General features: G+C 35.7%; 1 protein-coding gene across 2 annotated transcripts in view; it reads right to left on the reverse strand.

Annotated features, from left to right (window-relative positions):
- Window positions 1-23683, reverse strand: part of CSMD3 (CUB and Sushi multiple domains 3) — a 544465-nt gene that overhangs the window by 20231 nt on the left and 500551 nt on the right. For both annotated transcript variants that reach the window (XM_071738231.1, XM_071738232.1), the window contains 7 exons: window positions 22677-22850; window positions 20171-20353; window positions 18438-18614; window positions 11796-11975; window positions 8967-9140; window positions 4962-5135; window positions 4635-4708 (listed from right to left, as the gene is read on the reverse strand). In XM_071738231.1, coding sequence (XP_071594332.1) covers window positions 4635-4708; window positions 4962-5135; window positions 8967-9140; window positions 11796-11975; window positions 18438-18614; window positions 20171-20353; window positions 22677-22850 — 1136 coding nt within the window. The remainder of the gene's footprint in view (window positions 1-4634; window positions 4709-4961; window positions 5136-8966; window positions 9141-11795; window positions 11976-18437; window positions 18615-20170; window positions 20354-22676; window positions 22851-23683) is intronic.

Below are 23683 nucleotides of genomic sequence, written 5' to 3' on the forward strand. Positions count from 1 at the left end.
AGCTATCACAAGTTACTCTTAGACTTAAATTTGCCAAATAACATGAAAGTATTGTAAAAAGCATATCCATCCATACCAATTCATGCCAAAGAGTCAAGGTAAGGGAATGTCAATTAATTTTCTTCATTAATTTTTAGCATTTTATTTTAAGTGAATAAAAAAGCAACTCATTAAGTCTTTGCTATGTATCAGTTTGTTAGCCCAGTAATAATTGTATTGTCACTACGAGTAGCAGCCTAATAAGTCTCCAAAACCTGCTAGGGCAGAGGCATCCAAGCTTCCTTTTTCTAAACTGTCTGGAGCTTTGTTCTGTGGCTGTCTTCTTTTAAACTTGGTTTAGTTGTAACATTAAATTTTCTTGTGTTCATACGGCTTTGAATATTTTGGGTTTTTTCTTTATCTTTGTATTATACAACCATAGGTTTATATCCACATAGGTTTATATCCACAGACCTATTATATGCAGAATGTGTTATTTACAAGTAATGTAATGGGGTACAGAGAAATGCAGACGTGGCACTGGAATGATAGCAAAGGCCTTGAGAAATGGAGATACAGGATACTGTGAAGAAGACTACAGGATGGGGTATGATAGCAGATGTGTCACAGGCTTAGGACTGGATCCTCTATTGCTATGAACAACTTACTTAAAGAAAGTCAGTCTGGACAGAATCAGTTTTCAGGGGTGAAAAAGAACAAGTATCTAACATAGGTGAAATGTGCCTTATAGAACAGATAGAAATATAATGTGGAGCTGCAGTGTGAGTGGTGTAAAAGTGTTTAAAAACATCATAAACAAGCTCAGGAGGAACCACAGACCTCGGGATCCTGAGAGACAGAAGGACCAGGAAAATTAAATGATGTCTGATAAGGCTTAAACTACATTTCCATTGATGCACTGATGATGCCAACTGTGCTACTGGAGTTATGTTTTGGCAGTATATATATTTTTGTTATACTAGCATAGCACTTCCCCTGAAATTTCATCCTACAGTTCAATTAATAATAACATTTTAAAAGGATTAGATTCACAGGTGATTATTTGCAAGGCTGGTCTACAACTGCAGATCAAGTTTCATATGGTATTTCATAAAATGGAACCCAAGAACTAACACAAGGCTAGGACTACTGTAACACAGCTATTTTCCTTTCAAAATTCAGACTGCCCTTTGGCTCCCTTCAAGTTTTAATGTAGCAGAAAAGAGCTGAATTTCTATAAAACACATGTTGGAAAAGTAGAAGTAATAAACCTTACATATGTGACTGTTCTAAGCAGTTCTAAACTGTTTCTTCAGTAGTATCTTGTGTTACAACAGTTTATGATGAAAGTGCTATAAGCCATTTTCTATGTTACTGGAAGTATACCTGAAGAAATATTTCAAAACCACACTTTCTTTCCAAGAAGCAGTTTATTTTCCAGATTACAGATGAAATCAGTATTCACTAAATTCTACAGATATTCTGTCTTCATTGTAACACACTGTTCAGGTAGATCTGTCAAAATACTATCAAAAATACTAAGATGAAAGGTAAATATTCTAGGGGTAAATATTCATAACAATTAATCCAGGTCATGTTATTTATTTGCATGCCATGCCTGCTATAAAAATAGCATTGAACTGTTTTTTTAATGTTATTTGAACACACAAGAACCTGATCTGATTCTGCCTGCTGAATTCAATACCAAACAATAAAATACTGTTACCTCTTTTTTACAAAGCTCTTACTCAACAGTTGAAACAATATTCAGATGTGAGGTGGTATTATTTGTACATTTTATTAATGTAGGTTTCAGGAGTCCAGGTTTTGATATGCCTTTTAGTTAAACCTGAAACTATGTTATATATGCCTGAACTTTCAGTGCAATCAATGAGACAGGAAAACAGATAATTTAGAGTTGAGGAAACAAGAACTGAAAAATAATGCTGTGCAAATTCACAGCCTGATGATAGTATTGCTAAATGCAAGTGACAGACAGTGATACAGTCAGGTAAAAAGAGGAGGTATTGTAATTTGTTGAAGATCACTTCAAACAGGACTGAGTCTGCATATAAAGACTTGATTCTACTGTTGGTTACAGATTGATTTTTTGAATGAGACAGAGACACACATTTAAAACAACAATTAAGGCAGGCCACTTAACTGACTCTTTTAATAGTAGTTCAAATGTGAAGTATTTGAGGGAGCCAAAAAAAAACCAAAAAACCCATTAAACAATCCAATCTCACACAAAAATCCATAACCCCCCTAAAAACCACATAACCAAGCCCCAAACAAACAACAACCTCCTGTACCCCCAAATGAGAAAAAACCCCACAACCTAACACCCTGGATCCCTGGGTTAGAGTCAGCAAATCATCTCATATTTTCAACAGTTACAGCTTCTTAACTGTTATGCTTTTACTAGATACAAAATAATTGCTTAATTTTGCATAAGTTCTTTTGGTCTATTGTTCAAAATGGTAGATGATTGAATATATCAGACAAAAAAAATCAAAAGTATTTCATCTTCAGTGTTTTGCTATAATTTAGCAATTTTTTTAAATGCTTTTACCTTTCTGCTATGGATAAAAGCAGAAGTCATTATTATCCCATTCATACAGGGAGTTAACTATGGCATAACATAAATGCATTCATAATCTCTTTGTGGTTTAAATGAGTCATAACATTATTGAATACACACTAATATATTTCTTTCCAGGATCTACAGACAATAACTTGTCTAGAACCAATAATTTTTGCTGTTATTTACACCCAATAAAGAGCTAAACTGAGCTTCATCTGTATGATACCCCTACCCTGTTCTGTAATAACTATGAAGTGACATTTGTATTAATCAGAAGTTTCATGCAGACATTTAGGTACTTTACAAAACTAAATTCACTACCTGAGAGTAAGGATAAGTTGCTGACTAGGTAAGGAGTAGTTTAAAACTGTAGCAGTAGCAGTTTAAAACTGCTAGGCATTAACCTTACAACAGTGGGATCAAGAGTGTAAATTCTGCCGGCAGCTACACTTCTTCTAGAAATTATTTATCAGTTGACATTTTGCTTAGTATTTTGACAGTTCCATGCTAGCTGTGAGTAATGCTTTCATTCAGAGCTACAACAACTTCACCACAAAAGAAAAAGTCTGCATTAATTTCTTCAGTCATAGAAAGCTCACCTATACACTAAAGAAACTGTGACAGTAAAATTGCAGAAAATAGTCATTGCAATTATTCATTTCTTACAAAGTTGAATAAAGAGTTGTTCTCCATCATAGTATCATATTATATCCAAAGGAAGTTTGCCCAAGGACTGCCCCTTCATATTCCATCTTGGCACAAACCGACATGTCATTCCCTTGAGAAATCTGAGACAATTATATTACTAGTCACATGTGACTGATCTAGCACAATCTGAAAACTCAAAGGCTGCTAAAACAGTCACTAAGCAAGAGTGCTGTGTAAAAGGCCACTAAAAAGAGAAATAATAAGAATTTTAAGTCATGAAACCAAGAAGTCTTTAGGTATAACCTTTTTTAAAAAAAAACTTTCAAGTTGCAAATCTGTTCAAATTCCAGTAAGCCCTTTCTTGCATTTCAGGGAATCTGCAGCTTTTATTTAACTCCTGCCACTAGACAGGCACCACATACAACTAGGCAGCTGCTAGATTACTCTCTGCCTAGTCCTCTTCCCATGTCTGATGCTGAAAGCTTCAAACACAGATGTAGCAGGATAGTTTAGATGGTATAGACACAAATGGGTGCTGGGTCCAGTGCTGGGATTATCATTTCATGGGAGACAGGGACATATTGCAGTAAGTTATGTGCTGGGCCACAAGGCTGGTTAAGGGACTAGAGTATCTAGCATAAAAAGAGTAGCTGAAACAGCTGGGATTGACAGGCTGAAAAAGAAAAGGCACAAGTGGAATCTTATCAGTGTGTATTAAAACTTACTGGAGGCACAAAAAGGCAACAGAGACTATTATTCAGTGGTGCCCAATGACAGGCAAAGAGGCAACAGGCACAAATGCAAATATAGGAAATTCTGTTTAAAAATAAGACAGAGCATTTTCACTGAAAGGGTGATCAACTTGGAACAGATTGCCCAGAGAGGCTGCAGAGTATCCATCCCTGGAAATACTCAAATCTTCTTGACTACAATCCTAATCAAACTGCTATAGCTCACTTTGCTTTGAGAAGTGGTCCGAACAAGAAGCTTCCCAGAGGTACCTCCATCGCTTTGCAATTCATTTGTGCTCCCACCATTTCCAAACATAACAATAGAACGACTCTCCGAAAAAAGAAATTCCAGAAGTTTTTAGAGTACATCGAAGCAAGCGATTTGATACACAGCATACACACTTTTAAGGGCAAAATGTCTGCTTGATAAACAGTAAAGAACATTAATATATTCCTTCAGATTTAAAACAAGCAGAATTTGATCACCAGGGTTTCACATAGCACATTGTTAATTGGGACACAAGGTCAATGTAATTCATCAGCTACAAGTAAGGAAACATAGCAACACTTCAGCAAGCAGGTCTTCTAAGGCATTAACAGGTTATAGACCTCTTATAAGAAGTTTCTAGACTTTGAGGTGGTATAAAAGTACTTTAATATGCAAGTTAATAAAAAATAGGATATTCTACCTGATAGCCAAATGTGTTGTTTTGTGACCCGTGCCTTGGAACTCCTGGATTTTCACATGATGTGCGAGTAGGTTCTTTAAAAAAATTACAATAAATAAAGACAAAACAAATTACGGTATTTTAATAAAATACATGAATGTATCAAAAAATCAAGCTTATACAACAACATGCAATAAGGTAATATAGGAGAAAAAAAAAAAGAAAATATTTGATTCTTAAGGGGTATAATGTAACAAGTAAAGTAGTTGTAAACACCTGGATTAATTTAGCAAGAAAAGGAAAATAAGCACTTCAATAAAATTTCAATAATATGGGTGTTAACCTTACCTATACACCGAGGAGAACCACCACTCCATGTGCCATCTGCCTGGCAAATCCTGGTGCTGGAGCCAACCAAAATATAAGGAGGATTGCAGCTGAAAGAGACTTCTGACTGATAGATGAAGCTTTTGCCTTCTCTTTTCCCTTGAGCAGGTACCCCAGGGTCACCACAAAATTTTGCTGTGAGAAAAGAAATTATAAAAAATTAAATGTGTCGCTTATTAAAATGCACTAAAAATAAGACTCAAAGAGTTACTCCAAATTTTAAAATTTTATTAAAGACAGGTCAAATACAGGCTTGAGAGGTGGCTGCATGCAAACTACATAAAGTTCAACAAAGTCAAATACAAGCTCCTGCACATTTGGTCAGGCAGGCAGTGCTGAGCACAAATACAGGCTGGGCAGAGAATGGACTGAGAACAACTCTGAAGAGTAAGACCTGGGGGTGTTGGTTAATAAGAAGCTCAACACAAGCTAGCAAGAAGTGCTTGGAGCCCAGAAAGCCAACTATATTCTGTGCTGCATCAAAAGAAGCATGGCCAGCAGCTCAAGGGAGGTGATTCTCCCCCTTCACTCTTGTGAGATCCCACCTGGAGTTCCACGTCCAGTTTTGGAGTCCCCAGACAAAAGAAGGACATGGAGCAGTCCGAGTGAGTCCAGAGGAGGGCCACAAAAATGATCAGAGGGCTGAAGACAGGCTGAGAGTTGGGGTTTTTCAGCCTGGAAAAGGGAAGGCTTCAGAGGGACCCTATATAGCAGCCTGTTAGAAGTTGATCCCCAATTCACCTGCTCCAAACCACAGCAAAGAGCATACCAAACTTTCACATCAATCTCACATCCTCTGCTGCTTTCTGCCACCTACTCAGTATTAGGGATTTTTGTATGAGTAAAGGTTTTTTCAGACAGATTTTAGGAATTTTAAATTCTTACTTCTTCAACTTTCACTGAAAAGATAAGATATGGTATGTATGGATATACAATACCTGCAAGTTAGTGCAGCTAAGAAAACCATACCAATACCCCAAACCCAAACAAATAGTAAAGAAATTCCAGCAGCAACATAAAAGTCAAACACTAAAAAGTTGTTATCAAGAGAGATAAATTCCAGTAATAAGAACATATTCTTAAATTGATCTTTTTATACATATCCTGTAAAGATTCTTTATGTTCTATAGCATAGCACAACTAAAAAAATGCCCTGCTGGGAAATTTACTGACCTTCTGCAATATAAAGTAATGATTACTGTCAGAAGCTGGATGGTAAATAATTGATTTGGGAAATGAAATCATCTATGATAAACCCTGTTCCAGCAGACAATATTATCTCCTGACAAACCAGGAATTCTAATACCATAGAGTATAATTTCATATCAAAGAGAAAATGAAGTAATACATACCAAAAAAAAAAACCCCACTAACACAGGTGTCTGCCCTACCTCTCATACAAAAAAAAATTAAATAATGTCTCTTAAACAAACACCTTCAGAATGCATTTCTAATATCTCTACCTTTGTCACTTATGCATTAATCTTTCAAAATGATCTGCTTACATGAAATATTCTACTACATGCATACACATGCTAAAGAAAAATGATTAAATCTATACAAACCAGAAATGTATACCATTTCATGACTTTAAGTGGAAAGAGAATGTCTGAAGAATTATAGGTCTAATTCTGAAAAGATCTGTGTACTGGGGATAGTGTCACACAGTGAAACTCAGTGTCTGATTGACAAATTATGGTTGCAATTTATGTTTTCATTAGAAAATACTGTAGAAGTCTTTATTTCTGGAATAAAGTCTTTTTTGGAAAAAAAATGTCTTTATGAAAATACATGGAACACTTACACATTTTTTTCACATATGCTTGAAATTGTGTCTGGAACAGTTCTTTGTATCAATCAAGTAGCAACCATTTTCAAGGAAAAAGGTTATTATTTTTTTACAAAACTGAGTAAACTATCACTTAGTTTGTCAGCCAACTTTACCCACTACTTTACCCACTGAGTATGTGCTTTCAATATAAGTATCCAGGGATATTTTCCTTTGATACTGGAATGGAGGACTACAGAACAAACTAAAATTGCAGTGAATTGGAGGCTCTGTGAGTGCTCCCATGCCCAGTGGGAACATTTTCCTAAATAATGACTTGGAGAGCCTTTAACAGGGCCATGGAGCTGTGGCACTGAGGCTATGAGGCTGGTCTCATTCTTCAGAAATATTTAATTGATTAACAGCAAGTTAGGAATATTCAGGGATAGGCCTGTATTTTTTTTCCATCGATTGCCAAGCTTATAAAAGTAGCAGTCCTTTACTCAAATTACTCTATGAATAATTAAGGAGATTAATTTACTAAATCACAGATTATAAATACTCAACCAAAACATAGCTATATTCCATTCCGAATAATTATTCCATGTTATAACTATACCTTGCGTATCTTCAGCTACAGGCACTATGGAACCAAGCTGGGAACTAAATTTCTGATGTCAAGACCTGCTTAAAGATTGCTCACCGAGAGTGACTTTCAACAGCTTCCTCTCATTTCTGCCAGCTGGCAGCTAGTTTAAGCTCTTTGACAAGCACTGGCTGCCAATTGATTTCTCTTGCAAGCCAATGGGTAACCATTGCACATCAACAACATTCAGTTAATGTAATCTCTGCATGAACAGCCTTCAATTCCCAGGCAGATGCTTTCTGTGCTAACTATACCTTTCAAAAAGTTTAAAAGGTCGAGCCCCTTTTTCAGAGTATACTGAAGTACTGAGGATTCCAACCTCATGATGACAAACAGTTTGTGGCATCAAAAAAAAATGAATGTCAGGACACAAGGTTTCAATCAAGAATAAACAAGGTTTCAATCAAAAAATATTTTTCTTGGCCTCTGCTGCTCATCATACAGTGGATTCTAAAAGAGTTCCATCTAGAGAACTTAACAAATACTGGGGTGTTTTTCTTCCACAAACAGTGCCTGTCACCATGTTCCACCTCTGGAACGTACATTTTCAGCAGCACTAAGCAATTGAAGTTGTTGAAGATATGAGAATATCATTGGGAAAAAAAAGGAAAATAAAAGATCATCTATATTATATGCTTTCACAGCATAAGATATAGCTAAGACAAAGAATATTTTTGATAGGAAGGCATGAAGAATGTAAAAAATGGTAGAAGGATAGAGAACAGCATTTTCCAGCACTTAGCAAGCTCCCTGCCAAGCTCAGCTACTCCACAACCTGGAATTAATCTTCAGAATCTTTAAAGCTATGAAGATTAAATTATCCTATTCCAGATAAGACTCCTTGCTCAAGATCATTACAGTTTCAGTGGTACTGCTATTCTACAAATAACTATCGAACCTCCTATCTCTCCGAAGAATCACTAACACTGCTTCAAAAAGGTTTTTTAAATAACGAGTGGGATGACACCAACCTAAAGAAAAACCTTTTTTGCTACTCTAATAAAATTTGCAGCAATATAAAAATCCACCAGTGTTGCAACTTTCTAATTAACAAAACTTACTGCATAAAATACATAATTTAGTGAAGGAAAAAAAAAATTGCCAAGGAATCACCCTACAGCCCGGTCACCACTAGTGAAAGAAAAACTCTGTGAAATCAGAGAAAGTTTAGGATGAGTAATGAGAAAATAAAAGAGATTATAATGAAACTTTCCCTATTCTATATGTAGCTGGATCTGAAAACAAGACAGCACCCCTAAACCTAGTTTCAACTTGACTTTGTCTTGTTTTGACACAGTGCCTGTAAGTCTTTTTGTGTTCATGCTTAAGGCTTCCTATAGGTTCACAAATGCTTTACATATATTCCCATGTCTTTCTCAATCTACAACCTACATTACAACCTTGGAAAATATTGAAGGATTGTATTTGTCCCAGATTTGATATTAACTGAGACACGGCATTGCAAGGGAAAAAAAAAGTTGAAAATCTTAAAGATGAGTAAAAGCACTGAAGTTGAGCAAAGAAATAAGAGGATCATAAAGTAAATACATACGCAAGCACTGAGGTACTTCACCACTCCATGTTCCATTCCCAACGCAAGTTAAAACAGCAGGAAAAGAGAGTTCATATCCTGGAGAGCAGACATAGCTAACGCTAAATCCCCAGTCCAAGTTTGTTCCTTCCAACCTTCCATTAGAGATCTGCGGAGGAGTTGGGCAGGTAACAGCTGCAATAATATCAAAATAATTAGGCCCAGCTGCTGTAAATATCCCCAGTGCACACAATTACTAGAAGAACCATATGTGCTAATTTAACATTTTTTAGAGGACAATACAGTCAGGACATGCTATCTCCCTCACTTTAATCTTGACATATTTCCTGAAGTTAGTACTTCTGGTTTCCTCCCCCTAGGAGACAGTGGCTAAATGATGAAATGTCTTAAATAAAAGAGGATGTCGCAGCAAACCAAATAGGAAGACTACATAAAATTCAGCACGGAGACATGGAAGTGTACACCATTAAGTACTGCAGTATGCTACAACATGATTTTGTTTGTTTAGACAACAGAGAGTACAATTTTCTTTAGTTACTTTGGTAATTTTCTTTAGTTACTGTGGTAATAGTCAAACACTTTCTTACTGTTAACCAGCTTATGCATTTGCTAGATATGACCAGAGATAAAATTCCAGGAAAACTGCTCTAAAACACAACTTAAAAGCCTCTTACTAAGTACCACAGTTTGGTTGGTATTTGCTTGACAAAAACCTGACCAAAAAGCATCTAATTCTGCCTAGAAGTATAAAATCTAAGGATTTTCAGCCTCTTGAAAATGTCAGTGTTGCTGCCTCTAAGAAGGCAAACAAGAAGTATTTCAGTGCAGTTTCTCCCTTCCAGGCCTCCCAGGAAAAAAAATAGAAACAACTTCTACTCTCCTGTAGGAGAGAGGACTGAAAGCTACCACAGGAGGAGTAGAAAAAACAGATACAACTGTCAATAATTAAAAGTGCTATTCACTGGATATAGGGGTAGTACCAGACAACTGCTAATTTAGAGCTGAGGAAAAAAGTGTACAAAACAAGGTAAATGAAAAATTATCTGAATGAAAAAAAGAGAAAAGGGAAAAAATATGCCAAGGTTACTAGAATAAATGAGAAAGACAAAAGGGGTAAAAAAGAGAAAAGTCGGGACACACTTTCTAGCAAAAGAGAAAGAAACCAAATGAAACTAACATGGCTTAATTTAGCAGAGACGGGTAAATCAGAAGAGGTGGTGACTAAAAATAAAAGCAGAGAGCACACAGGTCACAAGAACAGAGAACTCATTGCCTTCAAACTTATGTTTAGACAGCTGTCATCTAAGAGGCTGAAAAGAAGTCAGAAGTATTAGATCACTAGAATGCAGGAGGTGCACCACGTACTAGTTCTCCATTCTTATAATACACTCCAGTGAGAATCTCAGCTGTGTACACCACAAAGATGCTCTGCAGCATTATTCATGGCTTTATTGTTCATTCATAGCTTTTATTGCTATAAAAAAATCCTTTGCCAACCAGTGAACCAAATCTAAATTTTAAGATTTTAAGGCCTTTTTTTTCTTCTTCTTTTTTGGTATTTTGATGTTTCTTTTGCTCTGGTTTCTAGTTTAAAAGAAAATGCCAAACAATAAAGATCAAAAAAAAAGACATGATAGCTTTTGTCACACTTCCATGATGCTTTAATGATAATAAGTCAAAATAAGTTCTCCAAGCAGAAAAGATCTGTCTGCATTCTCCAAGAGTTCCTAACTAGAACTTTTTAAAAGATCTGTATATTTTAACTTCTGAGTCTGGCTGAGAGCACAATGAAAGTAGAAAAAAAGTTTAATTGTTAAGGGGATCTCAAAGTCTGACATACTCAGTATGTCTTGGGAAAGTAACGTTAAAATTGCCATTATCAAAGGTAAATTAGAATCAACCTGGACTTGGTAAGATGTTGAGAGAATTGCACTCAGAAAGTGAAATAACTGCAAATGGGTCAGAGAACTGAAATTTATTTGACCTGCTCTGATAAATGAATTCTGGGGAAGAAAATGAGAACTGCTGAGTATGTATGTAACTGTACATCTGAAAAAGAAACCCAAACCAAAACAACCAAAAGGAAGATGGATGAGAACAACGTAAGTACAAATTTAGCAAACTAAGTTTTAAAAGATTAGAGATCAGACATATTTAGGATAAACACAGGAAGAAAATACCAAAATGGCAGTGCTGCTTTTCCACAGCTCTGGTATCAGGAAGAGTGAGAAAAACTACTCTACAGAGAAGATTTTTTAGGGTTTAGTAAGCAAAGGGTTTCTCAGAGAAATTAGTTAACATAACATTCAGATTTTTGCTGTTTGTATTTCAAGAAAGAACATTTTAAAGATTACAGCAAAATAGAAAAGAATGCAGTCAGAGAGAGAAAAGGAAGCTCTTGATATTAATTCTTTCAGGTTTCAGTTTTCACAGCAGAGAAAAATAAGAGGAAGAAGAAAAATATTTATCAGGAAATTTGCTACAAAATTTGCTTTTTGTAAAGACAGGGACACATATAAGGTAATTTTTTGTATGACACACTAACCTTAACAAACAATCTAAACCATTATTTCAAATTGGCTAATTCATTTTAGCAGCAAAGTAATAAAACGTTCTATGAAGCTACAAAAAAATGTTAAACATAATGTACTGGTATGAAAAGTAAAAGGGCAAAGTAGCAGAGATTGAAATCACCATTCCTGCAGCCAAAAAATCAATTCCTAACAGCGAGTTTAGATTTCTGTGGAAATATTTGACTGACTTATTACAATAAACAGTGGATATAAATGTCATAGAAGAAACAGTTGACAGCCAAAACAAACATTGTACCTTTGCATGTTGGAATAACTCCACTCCATGTGCCATTGCTAGTACAAGTTCGAATGAAGGAGCTATTAGACTCCATTGTATAGCCAGGTTGGCACATGTAAGTAACATTTTGTCCAACAACATAATCATCACCATATCTCATGCCATTGGCTGGTACTCCTGGATCTCCACAACTGATAACTGCAAATAAATAGTTGAAGAACAGCTTTTGAAACAAAAATGTGATTTATTTATTTGTGGGGGGAAAAACAGAAGGCAAATCTAGGAACTGGGGAAAAAGGAGAAGGACAAAGTATCAGAAATCTTATCTCTATCAAGAGAAGATAAACATACATATCATATGAATTAGCAGACAAACATAATGTGGTTTTGTATAACAGTTACATTTGAAGACCATCAATACATCTGTTCTACTGCTCTACAAGAGTAGAAGCAATGAACTGTACAATTCTGATCAGTAAAATGTCAAGGTTATCAAATGGAAAAAAAGCAAAAAAAAAAAAAAAATCCATACATCACAATAACACTTTGATACTCTGACGTTTTCCTATCAGTTCAGAGCTTTGCTATTAAAGAAGCAGATATCTGTTCTTTAGTTTACATTTCCCTGGGTACATCTTGAACGAAAACACAGTCTAGAAAATTTTAAAAAATACCTCCAAAAACCTCTCCTATTAAAAATGGTTATGTGATTACTAGGTACATAAAGAGATGAGAATGTTCAGGCAACCCCCAAACATGGACAGTGTCTTATGACAAAATTAGGCCTACAATCATTCAAGGAATAGGTATGGTTTTAAAACATCTCGTGACTTCTAGTGCTAGCAGGTAATTTAATCTCTCAATGAAATTATTTATACATAAGGAGTTAATAAAGAATTATTTTAATATCTTCTGAAAATAATGTTAAAATTGGTGTTTTTCTCAAGTCTGGTAAACTGGATCTATCAGTGTTTGGAACAGCTTTCTTATGAACCCCATTGGTAATGATAAAAAGCTGTTATTTTCAGGAAAAAAACAAACACCGGGATAAAAAATCTAATTCATATGAAATACAGCACTCAAGTCTTATACATTTTATCTTATAATAAACTTCAAAATCCCCCTACAGCATTTATTACTTCTGTATAATTGCAGGAGGCAGTTTACTGGGCAGAAAGCACATCCTGGTTACTTGTAACTCAATGCCAAAGCACCATTGATGTGAATGGCACCCTATCCCTATGCTGGTTTCCACAATGACAAAATCCATGACTGGCCTGTGGTGAATTCTGGCGAGGTCCCTTGATTCTGAGAATCCAAGGTAAATATACCTGCTCTACAGTTTATCACAGTCTGAGCGAGCAGATACTAATTAGCTGCATGTATCAAATCTTCAAAAAACCCACAAAAACACAAATACAAAACCCCCCCACAATAATTGTCTATGCACATAGAAAAGACTAAGACAGGGCTCTCTGGGTTAGTCTAAACATTGCTAGTGCAGTGATGAGGAAAAGTAGAGATAATCCTAGTTTATCTTACTATAGTGGGAGTTTCCCTGCCCATGGCAGGGGGTTGGAACTAGATATCTTAAAGGTCCCTTCCAACCCTAAAAATTCTGTGATTCTATTCTACCTAGTAACATTGTAATTTTAATTTTTATAAAAAACTTTAGAAGCCATAGATTTTTCTTTGCTATTCTTCAAAATACATAGAGCTGTGAAAGACAACTGTTACACAAGTATATTTAAAGATTCTCTACAAGATTTACTTTTCTCTATGTGACATATTCCATTTAATATCCTTAATGCTGAGAATTCAACTAATATAATCCTCTATATTTTTCCAGGTATGCTATTGCTTTGACTAAATTACTATGAAAGGTGGTAATGGAACCGAAGCAGGTAGGTTTAAGTAAAACATTAGAAATTCTTCACTATGAGGGTGGTGAGAGACGGGGAAGTTATAGATGCACCCCTCCCGGAAGTTTCTAGGCCAGGCTGGATGGGACTTCAAGCAACCTGGTCAAGTGAAGATGTTCCTGACCATGCAGTGGGGACAGAACTAGGTGATTTTTAAGGTCCCTTCCAACCCAAACTATTCCATGATTCTATTACTTTCTTGTGAATTTGAGAATGTGGAAAAACACCATGCACCATATACAATCAAACAGCTTCACAAACTATCCATTTACTTCATACTGTAGAAAATGTGTTTGTGTATATAAAGTCTTATAAAACATCTTTCTCATCTTTTTTATTCACCTTCCTTACAATCTCAGTTTCTTCTTTTCAGTCATTAATACAAATGGTTTACATCTTCCAGTGTTACTGTTATTTGTAATGATGTACCCTTTCCTGCTACAGACATTTTAATACGGATCCCTTTTACAGCAAGATCAACTTTGGCTTTAGCAGATCACTAGACTGTTCTGTCTTCTCAAAATTCCTACCTTCCCATTATTAACTTTTCACACCATATTTCAAAGAAAAAAACCCACAAACAACCAGACCTGATTTTCTTCCATGTGTTTTTGCCCTTCTGTACCTATTTGTCTTTATCTTTCTACATGAAAAAGAGTATCATGGAAGAAAAGACTTAGGTGTAAAAGAAGAGTCATTCTTCATATTACTGTGCTGTAACATTAAGACTGTTCATACAGGTAGGAGCAGTAAATAAAAGATCCTTTTGCTCTTTTGTCTTATACTGCAGAATTTGACTTTTAAAGGAAACAAAAGCAGATGAAAGAAGGTGACCTAGATTTTACCGAGATGCCCTGCTTTGTAATAAACATGGGAATAAATCTTTAACTAAAAGAAACATGTAGTAGCTACTTAGCAGGCTCAGCAGCATTTTCTGAAGTTTACAGATTTGGTCAGAGAAATCACAGGATGATGAGGCTGGAAGGAACCTCTGGAGGTCACCCTGTTCAAACAGCCATTCCAGTGACCCAAAGTTGGACCACCCCCACCTAAGTGACTGTGACAGGCAAAAAACAGATTACATTGCTATAGTGATACTGACTAGAAGACCACTGTGTGTAAAGGAGTCAAGGATTCACAACACAATCAACCCAAGGAGCCCCAGGCCTGTGGTGCACATCCAGCACTGCCTCTGCTTGTCCCTTGGTCAGGACACAGTCCCAGTCTCATTAAACAGCAGAGCTGCAGGCAGCTCCTACTCAGTATCTGCACTTACACCAGCTGCATGTCCTTGCTTTTTACCTATCTGTGCAGCTAGATGTCCTCAAGAGAACATTGTTACTGTTTTACTGTAGAAACAATGGTGTTGTTTCCTTGTAAGAAAATCCTGTAATAGCTTGAACAACAGTTAGTAGAGAATTACTGCCACAGACAAAGTCTGCAGGGCTTGCTGCATGCAGGTTAGTCTTGTTTGATGCTGCACTGCTCAGGGCTCCCAGCATCTAAAGGGGCATATTCTCCTCTTACAAAGTTAGCTCTAAAAAAATAAAACATTTTTCAATGATATGCAAGAAGTAGCGCATTATTTGGTAGCTGTAGTAAGGATGGGCTGGCTGTAAATTTTGTTAACACCTGGACTAAGCAGAAGTGGCTTATCTTTAATCTTCCTATTAATAGAGGCATGAGACAGAACACCCAATTAGGATGCTGATTTGTGTCATCTGTCTGCTTAGGCTGGTGTTGAGGACTAGAAAGGCAGTGAAGGTCATGTCTAGAAAAAGGATCCTGGACTTGGGTAAGGTCATAAGAAAGGAAGAGATATGTGAAGACAAATGGCAGGCAGGGGAAGACCCTGACTGATGACACCTGAGTTTCATACAAGCAACGGCACAGCATGAACCATCAGGACTTTGAACACATCCTTCCCAAGACAGCGGAGAACTCCCCAGAGGGGGAATAAGAGGAGAATGAGGAACTTTGAAATAATCAGGCAGATAAGAAGTCTAAACTGCATGGTTCTAAACAGATACCAAAATCCAGATCAGTTGTGAGCTGCCACTTAACTTTGTGTCACCCATGACAGTCACTCAGGACAGGTGCTTGCCTAAGTGGTTCTGGAAACAGGAAGTAAGAAAATTTTGAGAAATCTTGCCATAGTAAAAAGTAGAGAGCGTATCTACTGGTTTTGGCTGGACAGAGTTAATTTCATTCACAGCAGCTTGTATGGTGTTGTGGAATTGTGATGAAAACAGTGTTGATAACAGAGGGATGTTTTTGCTATTGGTGCACCGTGCTTGCACAGCATCCAAGGCCTTCTCTGTTTTTCCTGCTGTCTTGCCAGTGAGCAGACTGGGGGTTTTGAAGAAGCTGGAAGGGAATGTCGCTGAGACAGCTGACCCCAGGTGACCAAAGGGATGTTCCATACCATATGATGGTACCATATCGGGTCAGCATATAAAGCTGAAGAAGGGGAGGTCATTTGGATTTATGGAGCTTGTCTTCCCAAGAAAGCACTATGCATGATGAAACCCTGCTCTTCTGGAGATGGATAAACATCTGCCTGCCAATGGGAATTAATGAAATAATCCTTCAACTGCTTTGCTTCCATGCACAGCTTCTGCTTCACCCATTAGACTGTCTTTAAGTCAAACTACACTTTGACCTTTCCAATTCTCTCTCCGATCTCACTTGGGGGGAGTCAGTGAGTGAGCAGCTCTGTGGTGCCTGCCTGCCTACCAGGGTTAAACCACAACAGCATTGCAGGAGCAGCTAGGAAAGAAATATAATAAAACCTGACCTCTTAACAAAATCTGCTGGCACTGACAGTTCTACTGCTTTGGATACATTTTGAAATCATTATGAGAAAACTGTTCCCTTCCAATAGATAATATACTTCAGGCATATTTCACAGACCTGGAGAGAAAACTGGCAGAAGACAGGGAATTGCTAACTCATTATCTGTTAACTAGTTATTTAGCTAATATTGTCCATTAGCTCTTGTTAATTATCTGTTAGATAATTAAAATTAACATATTGTTGTAAGACTGAACATAGCAAATTAAGTATGATGAAGTTTGAAATATTTGTATGTGCTAGAGAACTATGGAATTAAAGCCCTGTGCAGTGGGACACATATTAGACACAGCTCTGGGTAGCCTGCATAAACTGATCTTCTCACAATCAGAAGAGTTGGACAAGACAAAGTTCAAAGGTGACTGCAAACCTCAGATATTCTGTGATGTTGCAAAATGCCTCTCTATTACTGAGTATATTAAAGCTGTTACTAATATACTATTATCTGTGTCAGCTTAGATACAAGTTGTAGCACCTCCACTCCCCTCCAGGAAATGGTCAACAATGACCAAAAAGGCAGGCTGAGATTCTCAGAGCTCATAGCTCTTTTGCTAAGATTTTCATTCAACTGTTCTTTTCATATTCTGACCACTGCTGGGCATACACATCAGATTAAAAACCCCTAAAATACATTATGACTTAAATAAATGCATAAGGGAATATGCTTTTTAGATATGCAATCATAACAAAGAACGGTGCACCATGTCAGTAAATGTGTAACAAAGTTTAAATACTTACATATTAATTAATCCTAAAGTATTTTTTCCTGTTACATATTATCTTCACAATGCCTTTGTTTCATTAGCATATTTCTGTTAAAATCTCTTTCTAGGTTTTAAGCAAAAATCCCAAATTTCTACCTGAGTAGTGTTCTTATGAGAAGACTGTTCTAGCATGTACTTCAGCTAAATGTCGTTCTAAAATACAGTAAAAAAGTTACAGGCAGTTACCATCATTGAACACCTTTATCCTTGGTACACTTAATCTGGGTCTCATTATAGCTTGGAAAATAATAAATGAAAATACTGACCTGTCTCACAGGTTTTTTTGACTGCAAAGCAGCTGCTCACATCCTTACCAATATTTCTTTACCATCTGACTTTTGGCCTCTGTTTGGGTTGCTAGGAGTGGGAAGTTGCCACCTTTAAAAAAATCTAGGGTACTAGCTTAAAATTTAAGCAAGAATTTGCCATATTTCTTATTATGAAATGTTTCCTCAATATGACAGATAGTCTAATGTGTCATATAAATCAAAATTTTAATTATTATTACTAAAATATTAAGTAGGAGACGTAAAAAAGCAGGAACAGGTGGGCCTGAGAATAAACTGTTGTAAAGGCTTATTATGAATGTTAGAGAATCTGAATTATCTTCTGTTCACTGAGTAATCGAAACAAGTACAAGGTTAATGAAGAGGCCAAGCAGAAGATGTTTTCTGAGAGCAGGGCAACAGTTTTGACCTCAGAGTCACTACAAAAAGAATTCTCAAGCATTCATTTCAAGGTTTTTAATTTTCTGCCTTCTGGAAGCAGAGTATTTTACTGCTACATTTTCATTATGAAGAAAAGCAAATATGACATATCTATCATAACATATAAATTATTAAAACCACACCACAGGAGACTACTAAAGGTAGATAGATCAGGTAACCATACAACTACTTTAAGCTGTAACAGCACTCTATATACTTCACTATATTGTGTCTGTCTTTAGAAGAACATACTCATCTTCACACAGCACTATATTTTAAAAAGCATTTCATGTATAAAATTGTGTATGATGCAGTAAAATAAGAAGCTGAAGACCTAAATTATTTACATCTAACATCTATATTTCACTTTATTGTGTTTCAGAGGAGAGAAAAACAAAGACAAGTGTGTCTTACTTGTGCAGTTTGGCAAAGATCCAGACCATGTTCCATTGGCAGTGCATTGTCTTACAGATGATCCAGAAAGAATGTATCCTTCCATGCATGAATAAATTACTGAATTAGAGAATGTAGTTCCATCAATACGGAATACTTTTCCATTAGCAGTTGTTCCTGGATTACCACACTGCACAGCTATAAAGCAAAACATTGAATATTTTTCAAGTGTAGTAAAGATCATTTTTAACTAGTAATTGTCTGATGACAATGCTGCTGCCAGCAGTGTTATGTGGTGTTCTGAAAAACTCTAAATTTCACCACCTACTGTTAAGGCCAGTTGTATACTAAAATGCTGTTTGCATTAATTATTTGTTTGCATTAATTATTTGTTGTCATTATGTGGGTAAATACAGCCTGTGAATTTAACTTTAAATTCTGTAGTAAAGGAAAGCTAGTTTAGCTGCAAAGATAAACTTCTAATTGTAAGAGAAATGGGTGTTCTACAGTTGACACTAAGATTTAATTTCACCCTATCATAGATATGATTTTGTATGATCATCAAATTAAGTTTCCTACCTAACTGAAAGCACAAAATTCAAAGTCAAACTAATATTTCATAGGCAGATGTAAGCCAGGTGTTTCCTAGTTCTTCAACAATCAGCTTTGGAATCTGAACGTGTCCTTCCGCTGAGACTGCATGTATCATCTAATCTATATGACTTAAACTGGAGTAATATACCTGTGTGTGCATTACACACACCTATATATAATCTGTGAACAAGATTCATCATTTCAAGATAGTTGGGGGAAAAATTAAAACCAATGTACAAGAGGCAATTAACTTCTATAGTAGAGATCAAAGAACAGAAAGGTTCAGCATATAGCTTCAGATACAATTATATAAGAACACACATATATATTTACATTGTTAGGCAACCATTCAGCAAAAAGGATGTTACAAAACCAGCTCATGAGATAAATATTTAAAATGAGATGACTATTTCATGTAGGTAACACAGACAACAGTAATAGATAATAAAAGTACAGGTTCCCAAATTATTTTCTGTTTTTCAGGAAAACTTTCTTTGAGGAAGAGTCTGTTGGGATTTATTGTCTAGTTTTAAGTCAATGCAATTAAAGTAATAAAATATCCTCCATAAATATCCTGTTAGATCATTCTTTTATGATACTACATCTAGCTAGAAATTTCTAGAATGTTTTTTTCCAAATAAACTTTTTCAGCTTTTTTTTCACCATTTTTTAAATTTAAAAATTACAATTATATCTACAGTGTTAACAAATAAATATTTATGACATATATGTACCTAATGAAATCCTGACACTGACATTTTGTCTCAAATTAGATGTATAGTACTTGTCAGTAAAAATCGGCTTTTAAGGGAAAAACTGTCAAGAAAAAAATGAGTTTTAGAGGCATCCTCCATTTATTTTTCTGAATAGTATTTTTATGGGTAACACATAGAATTGACACTGATACAAGACTGAGAAGAATCAATTCAACATACTTTTTGTTTCTGAAAACTTTGCAAACATGACCTATAATGTATGCCAGGAAATTATTTCAGATTTGTCACCTGATGCCTACCCATGGCTATGATGTCACAGCTTATTCAAAAAATTGAGCGGTCAGTCCAAATTCACAACATAAAGCAAGTAATGAAAATTTTGTTTTCTAACTAGCATTTTTACAAAGACAGTTTAAATAAAAAAAGAGTGGTTCTGTGATTTACCTTTGCACTCAGGTTGTCTTCCTGTCCAACTTCCATTTGCCATACATGTTCTTTCTTCTGAGCCATGGAGGATATATCCAATATCACAGCTGAAATGTACTGTGCTTTTAATTTTAAAATTATTTTCTTCTCTAGACCCATGACCTGGAATTCCTGGATCACCACAAGAACCAGCTGCATCACCTAGAATATAGCATACAAACATTAGGCTAAGATGAAGTATTATCATGATGCCACATTCAAAATCTATGTTTCTGTTTATTTATAAATAAATTTATAGTTATATTTTTAGGAATAAACCTATACTTTAGTGAGTAGGAAATCAAATAATTACAAAATTTACTCTCAAATAATTATTTTTTTATTACTCCATAACAGGAATTATAATTATCATAATATTTTCCTTAGACCATACAAGACTTTAGGTAACAGAACAGGGAAACAAAAAGAAAGCCACACAACCTTGGTCATTTTTCACTTAAAATACCAAATTCTGAGGAAAACCAAGATCAGGATCACAAAGAGAATTTTCTTGTTTACCTATTGTAAGTGTTCATAAAATACTTCCTAGTTTTATGGTATCATTAGAGTATTAACACTTGTACCACTGAATGAAAGATCTAGTCAACAATTTATTGTATATCTGATTAGGCATTTCATTTATTTATAGAAATGTTGAAGGTTCACTTCAAGACAGGCTGATAGTTCACAGCTCCCTCAGCTAGAAATGTTTAAGCAAATTCTAGAAGAGAGAGTCAATGTTTTCTGTCTTTTATGTATTAATGTTAAAATAATCAATATAATAACAGTAAAAGTATGTAATTTTATACACTTAAATCTTCATATATATTGGGAAATTTTAGCAAGTTCTAGGTAACACTGCATTTGCTCAGCAGGTCTCTTGTTGAAATCTTTTGTAATTAGGATCCGTTTTATCTTTTTAAGATCTTTAAGCTCTTCTATGTCACATTACTGTTGTGTTTCAACACTGCCCAGACAAGAGAAGAAGTGTCATTGGAGATGCAAAGGAGAACAAACATGTCAGATCATACTACCTAGCCAGCCCCGTGCTGATGCAGCTGACAAAGACCTTTCCAACCTCTTGCTGAAGCAACTAATTGTGAACCACGCTAATTAATTCAGGAGCCAATTTTATCATTAAGTTAACCAAGCTTAAAATGACACCTTTTGTTTGAGAATAATCAAAGAATCGAATGCAGTCATGCCTATTACACTGCGAACTTTCATAGCACGCATATGCAAGAAGTACAGAGTTCTATCTAAGCACTTTCAGAAATAACAAATTAACTCAAGTAGGTGTAAGACTTTACTGCAGCCTTTTAAAGCTTAAAGGAGGCTTATAAAGATGGGGACAGACTTTTTATTAGGCCCGTAGTGACAGGAAAAAGGGCAACAGCTTTAAACTGAGATGTTAGGTTTAGATTGGACATAAGGAAGACATTTTTTTACAATGAGAGTGGTGAAACACTGGACCAGGTTGCCCAGCGTTGTAGATACTTCATCCCCAGAAGTGTCTAAGGCCAGGTTAGATGGAGCTTTGAGCATGACGATCTAGCGAAAGATTTCACTCCCGTCGCTGAATGGATGGACTAGATGTTCTTTAAAGGTCCCTTCTGACCCCCAAAATTCTATCATTTTATCATTTCTTAACAGTGTAAAGAACCTTGAATTTTCAGTGTGAAAGTGGTATTCGGTATTGTCAGATTTGCATAATGTCTTTGAAAAATACCTAAGTGCTCTGAATTACACAGGCCTGAATAAGGTCCAAAACTCCACTAATTTCTTTATAAATGCTGATTTCTTTACAATGGAAACAAGAAGATGACAAGAATGTTTCCCTAAAGCTCATAGAGAATTAAAACTGACAACATGATTAACCTCACTATCTGGATTTACATGCTTGAAGATAAGAAATGGGATTTAGTCAAGTCCCCAGCTTTGTGTATGACTCAAATTTCTGTTTTCCATTTGATCTCTACTCCTCAAATGAATCAAACTGAAGTCGTGAAACGTAACACTCCTAAGCATTAAGTTGTTATGAAAACATATCTCTACTTTGGTAAGAGCTAATCTATTACACACATTAGATGCTCAAAACTGAGCATCCTATCCTGAAATGATGTGAAGCCCACTGGGTCTTATTACAAAGATGGATATATTATGCAATTAAAACATACCTGACGTGTCACCAAGTCAGTTGATGTTTTGCAAGTTTAAAAGAAATCAATCCATCATTTTGAAGAAATAATGATGTAAAGCTTCCCTGTGGAAATTAATATGCTTTCCAGAAATCACATAGAAAACATTTCCAAAACATGCCAGTTTCTTTAACATTCTAGTGAATGTCCTGTTTCCTAGTCATGTTAAGTATCACTGACAAAGTCAGTTGTATACATGGTTTTCCAGATTTTAAAATGGCCTTCTGAAAAAATGAAAACAAATTCAAAACAGCTTCAGGGCACACTTATTAGTTCAAATATATTACCTGAGCAATGAGGAAGAGATCCACTCCAGTGTCCATTTAATTGGCACGTACGGGATGATTGCCCTATCAGCGATCGTCTACCAGTGCAGGTGTAATGAACAGTAGAGCCAAATGTGTATTTATCTCCAGACAGGACACCGTTAGGAGGAATGCCAGGATGGCCACAGTCAATCACTACAATGCATAATTATTGAAGATAAAAGAAGGTTATTATTACTGATCAAGAAGTTCATAGTCACAATTCTCGTAACGGCATATATCAACTTTGTGAAGGGGCTGATCTTTTTAGTGTTTGGAGTAGGGAAATTCATTACATACTACAGACCAAAAGTTATGAAACAGATGTTTGGAACTGTAAAAATGGTATTTTAGATATAATATATAGCTATTTTATAGATTCATTTAGTTGATCTTTAGGTCATGAGCACATGCTCACACACACATTCTTGCACATACTCTTCAGAGAAAATATACAAGAAAATATCTGCCAACGTCACTGTTGAGGTAGAGAATATGCAGACTTTCTCTCATCCACCGGTCCCAAATAATTGATCATGAAGTCCATTAGGTTTATAAACAAGAACAGTTTTTCTAAATTTTGCTACGAAACTTAATAATAACATACTAATTTTATATTCATGGTTTTGGTTATTTAAAACACTTAACTGGGTAAGTAAAGTATTTTTTGCATATTTTCAACATTTTCCTAGTCATCATCCATTGATGTTAATTGCACAAAGATGGGAGGGAATTTTTATAAGTTCCTAACTTAAGAAAAGGACATGGATAAACTATCTATCAGTTGTTTCTGGATTAATTTTTGATAAATAATGATTGCATATTTTCATACTGGGATTAAATGCTAGAACTCTTAATCTTAGAAACTGCACACGAGGGGTATCCAACAATTACCTTATACAGACCTAATCTTGCTAACTGGCTCAGATTATCAGGAAGTACATGAACTCAGGAAAGAAAATAAGAAAATTAATCATACTGTTTGTCCT

This window comes from Heliangelus exortis, chromosome 2 (assembly GCF_036169615.1).
Source record: "Heliangelus exortis chromosome 2, bHelExo1.hap1, whole genome shotgun sequence".
Taxonomy (NCBI): Eukaryota; Metazoa; Chordata; class Aves; order Apodiformes; family Trochilidae; genus Heliangelus; species Heliangelus exortis.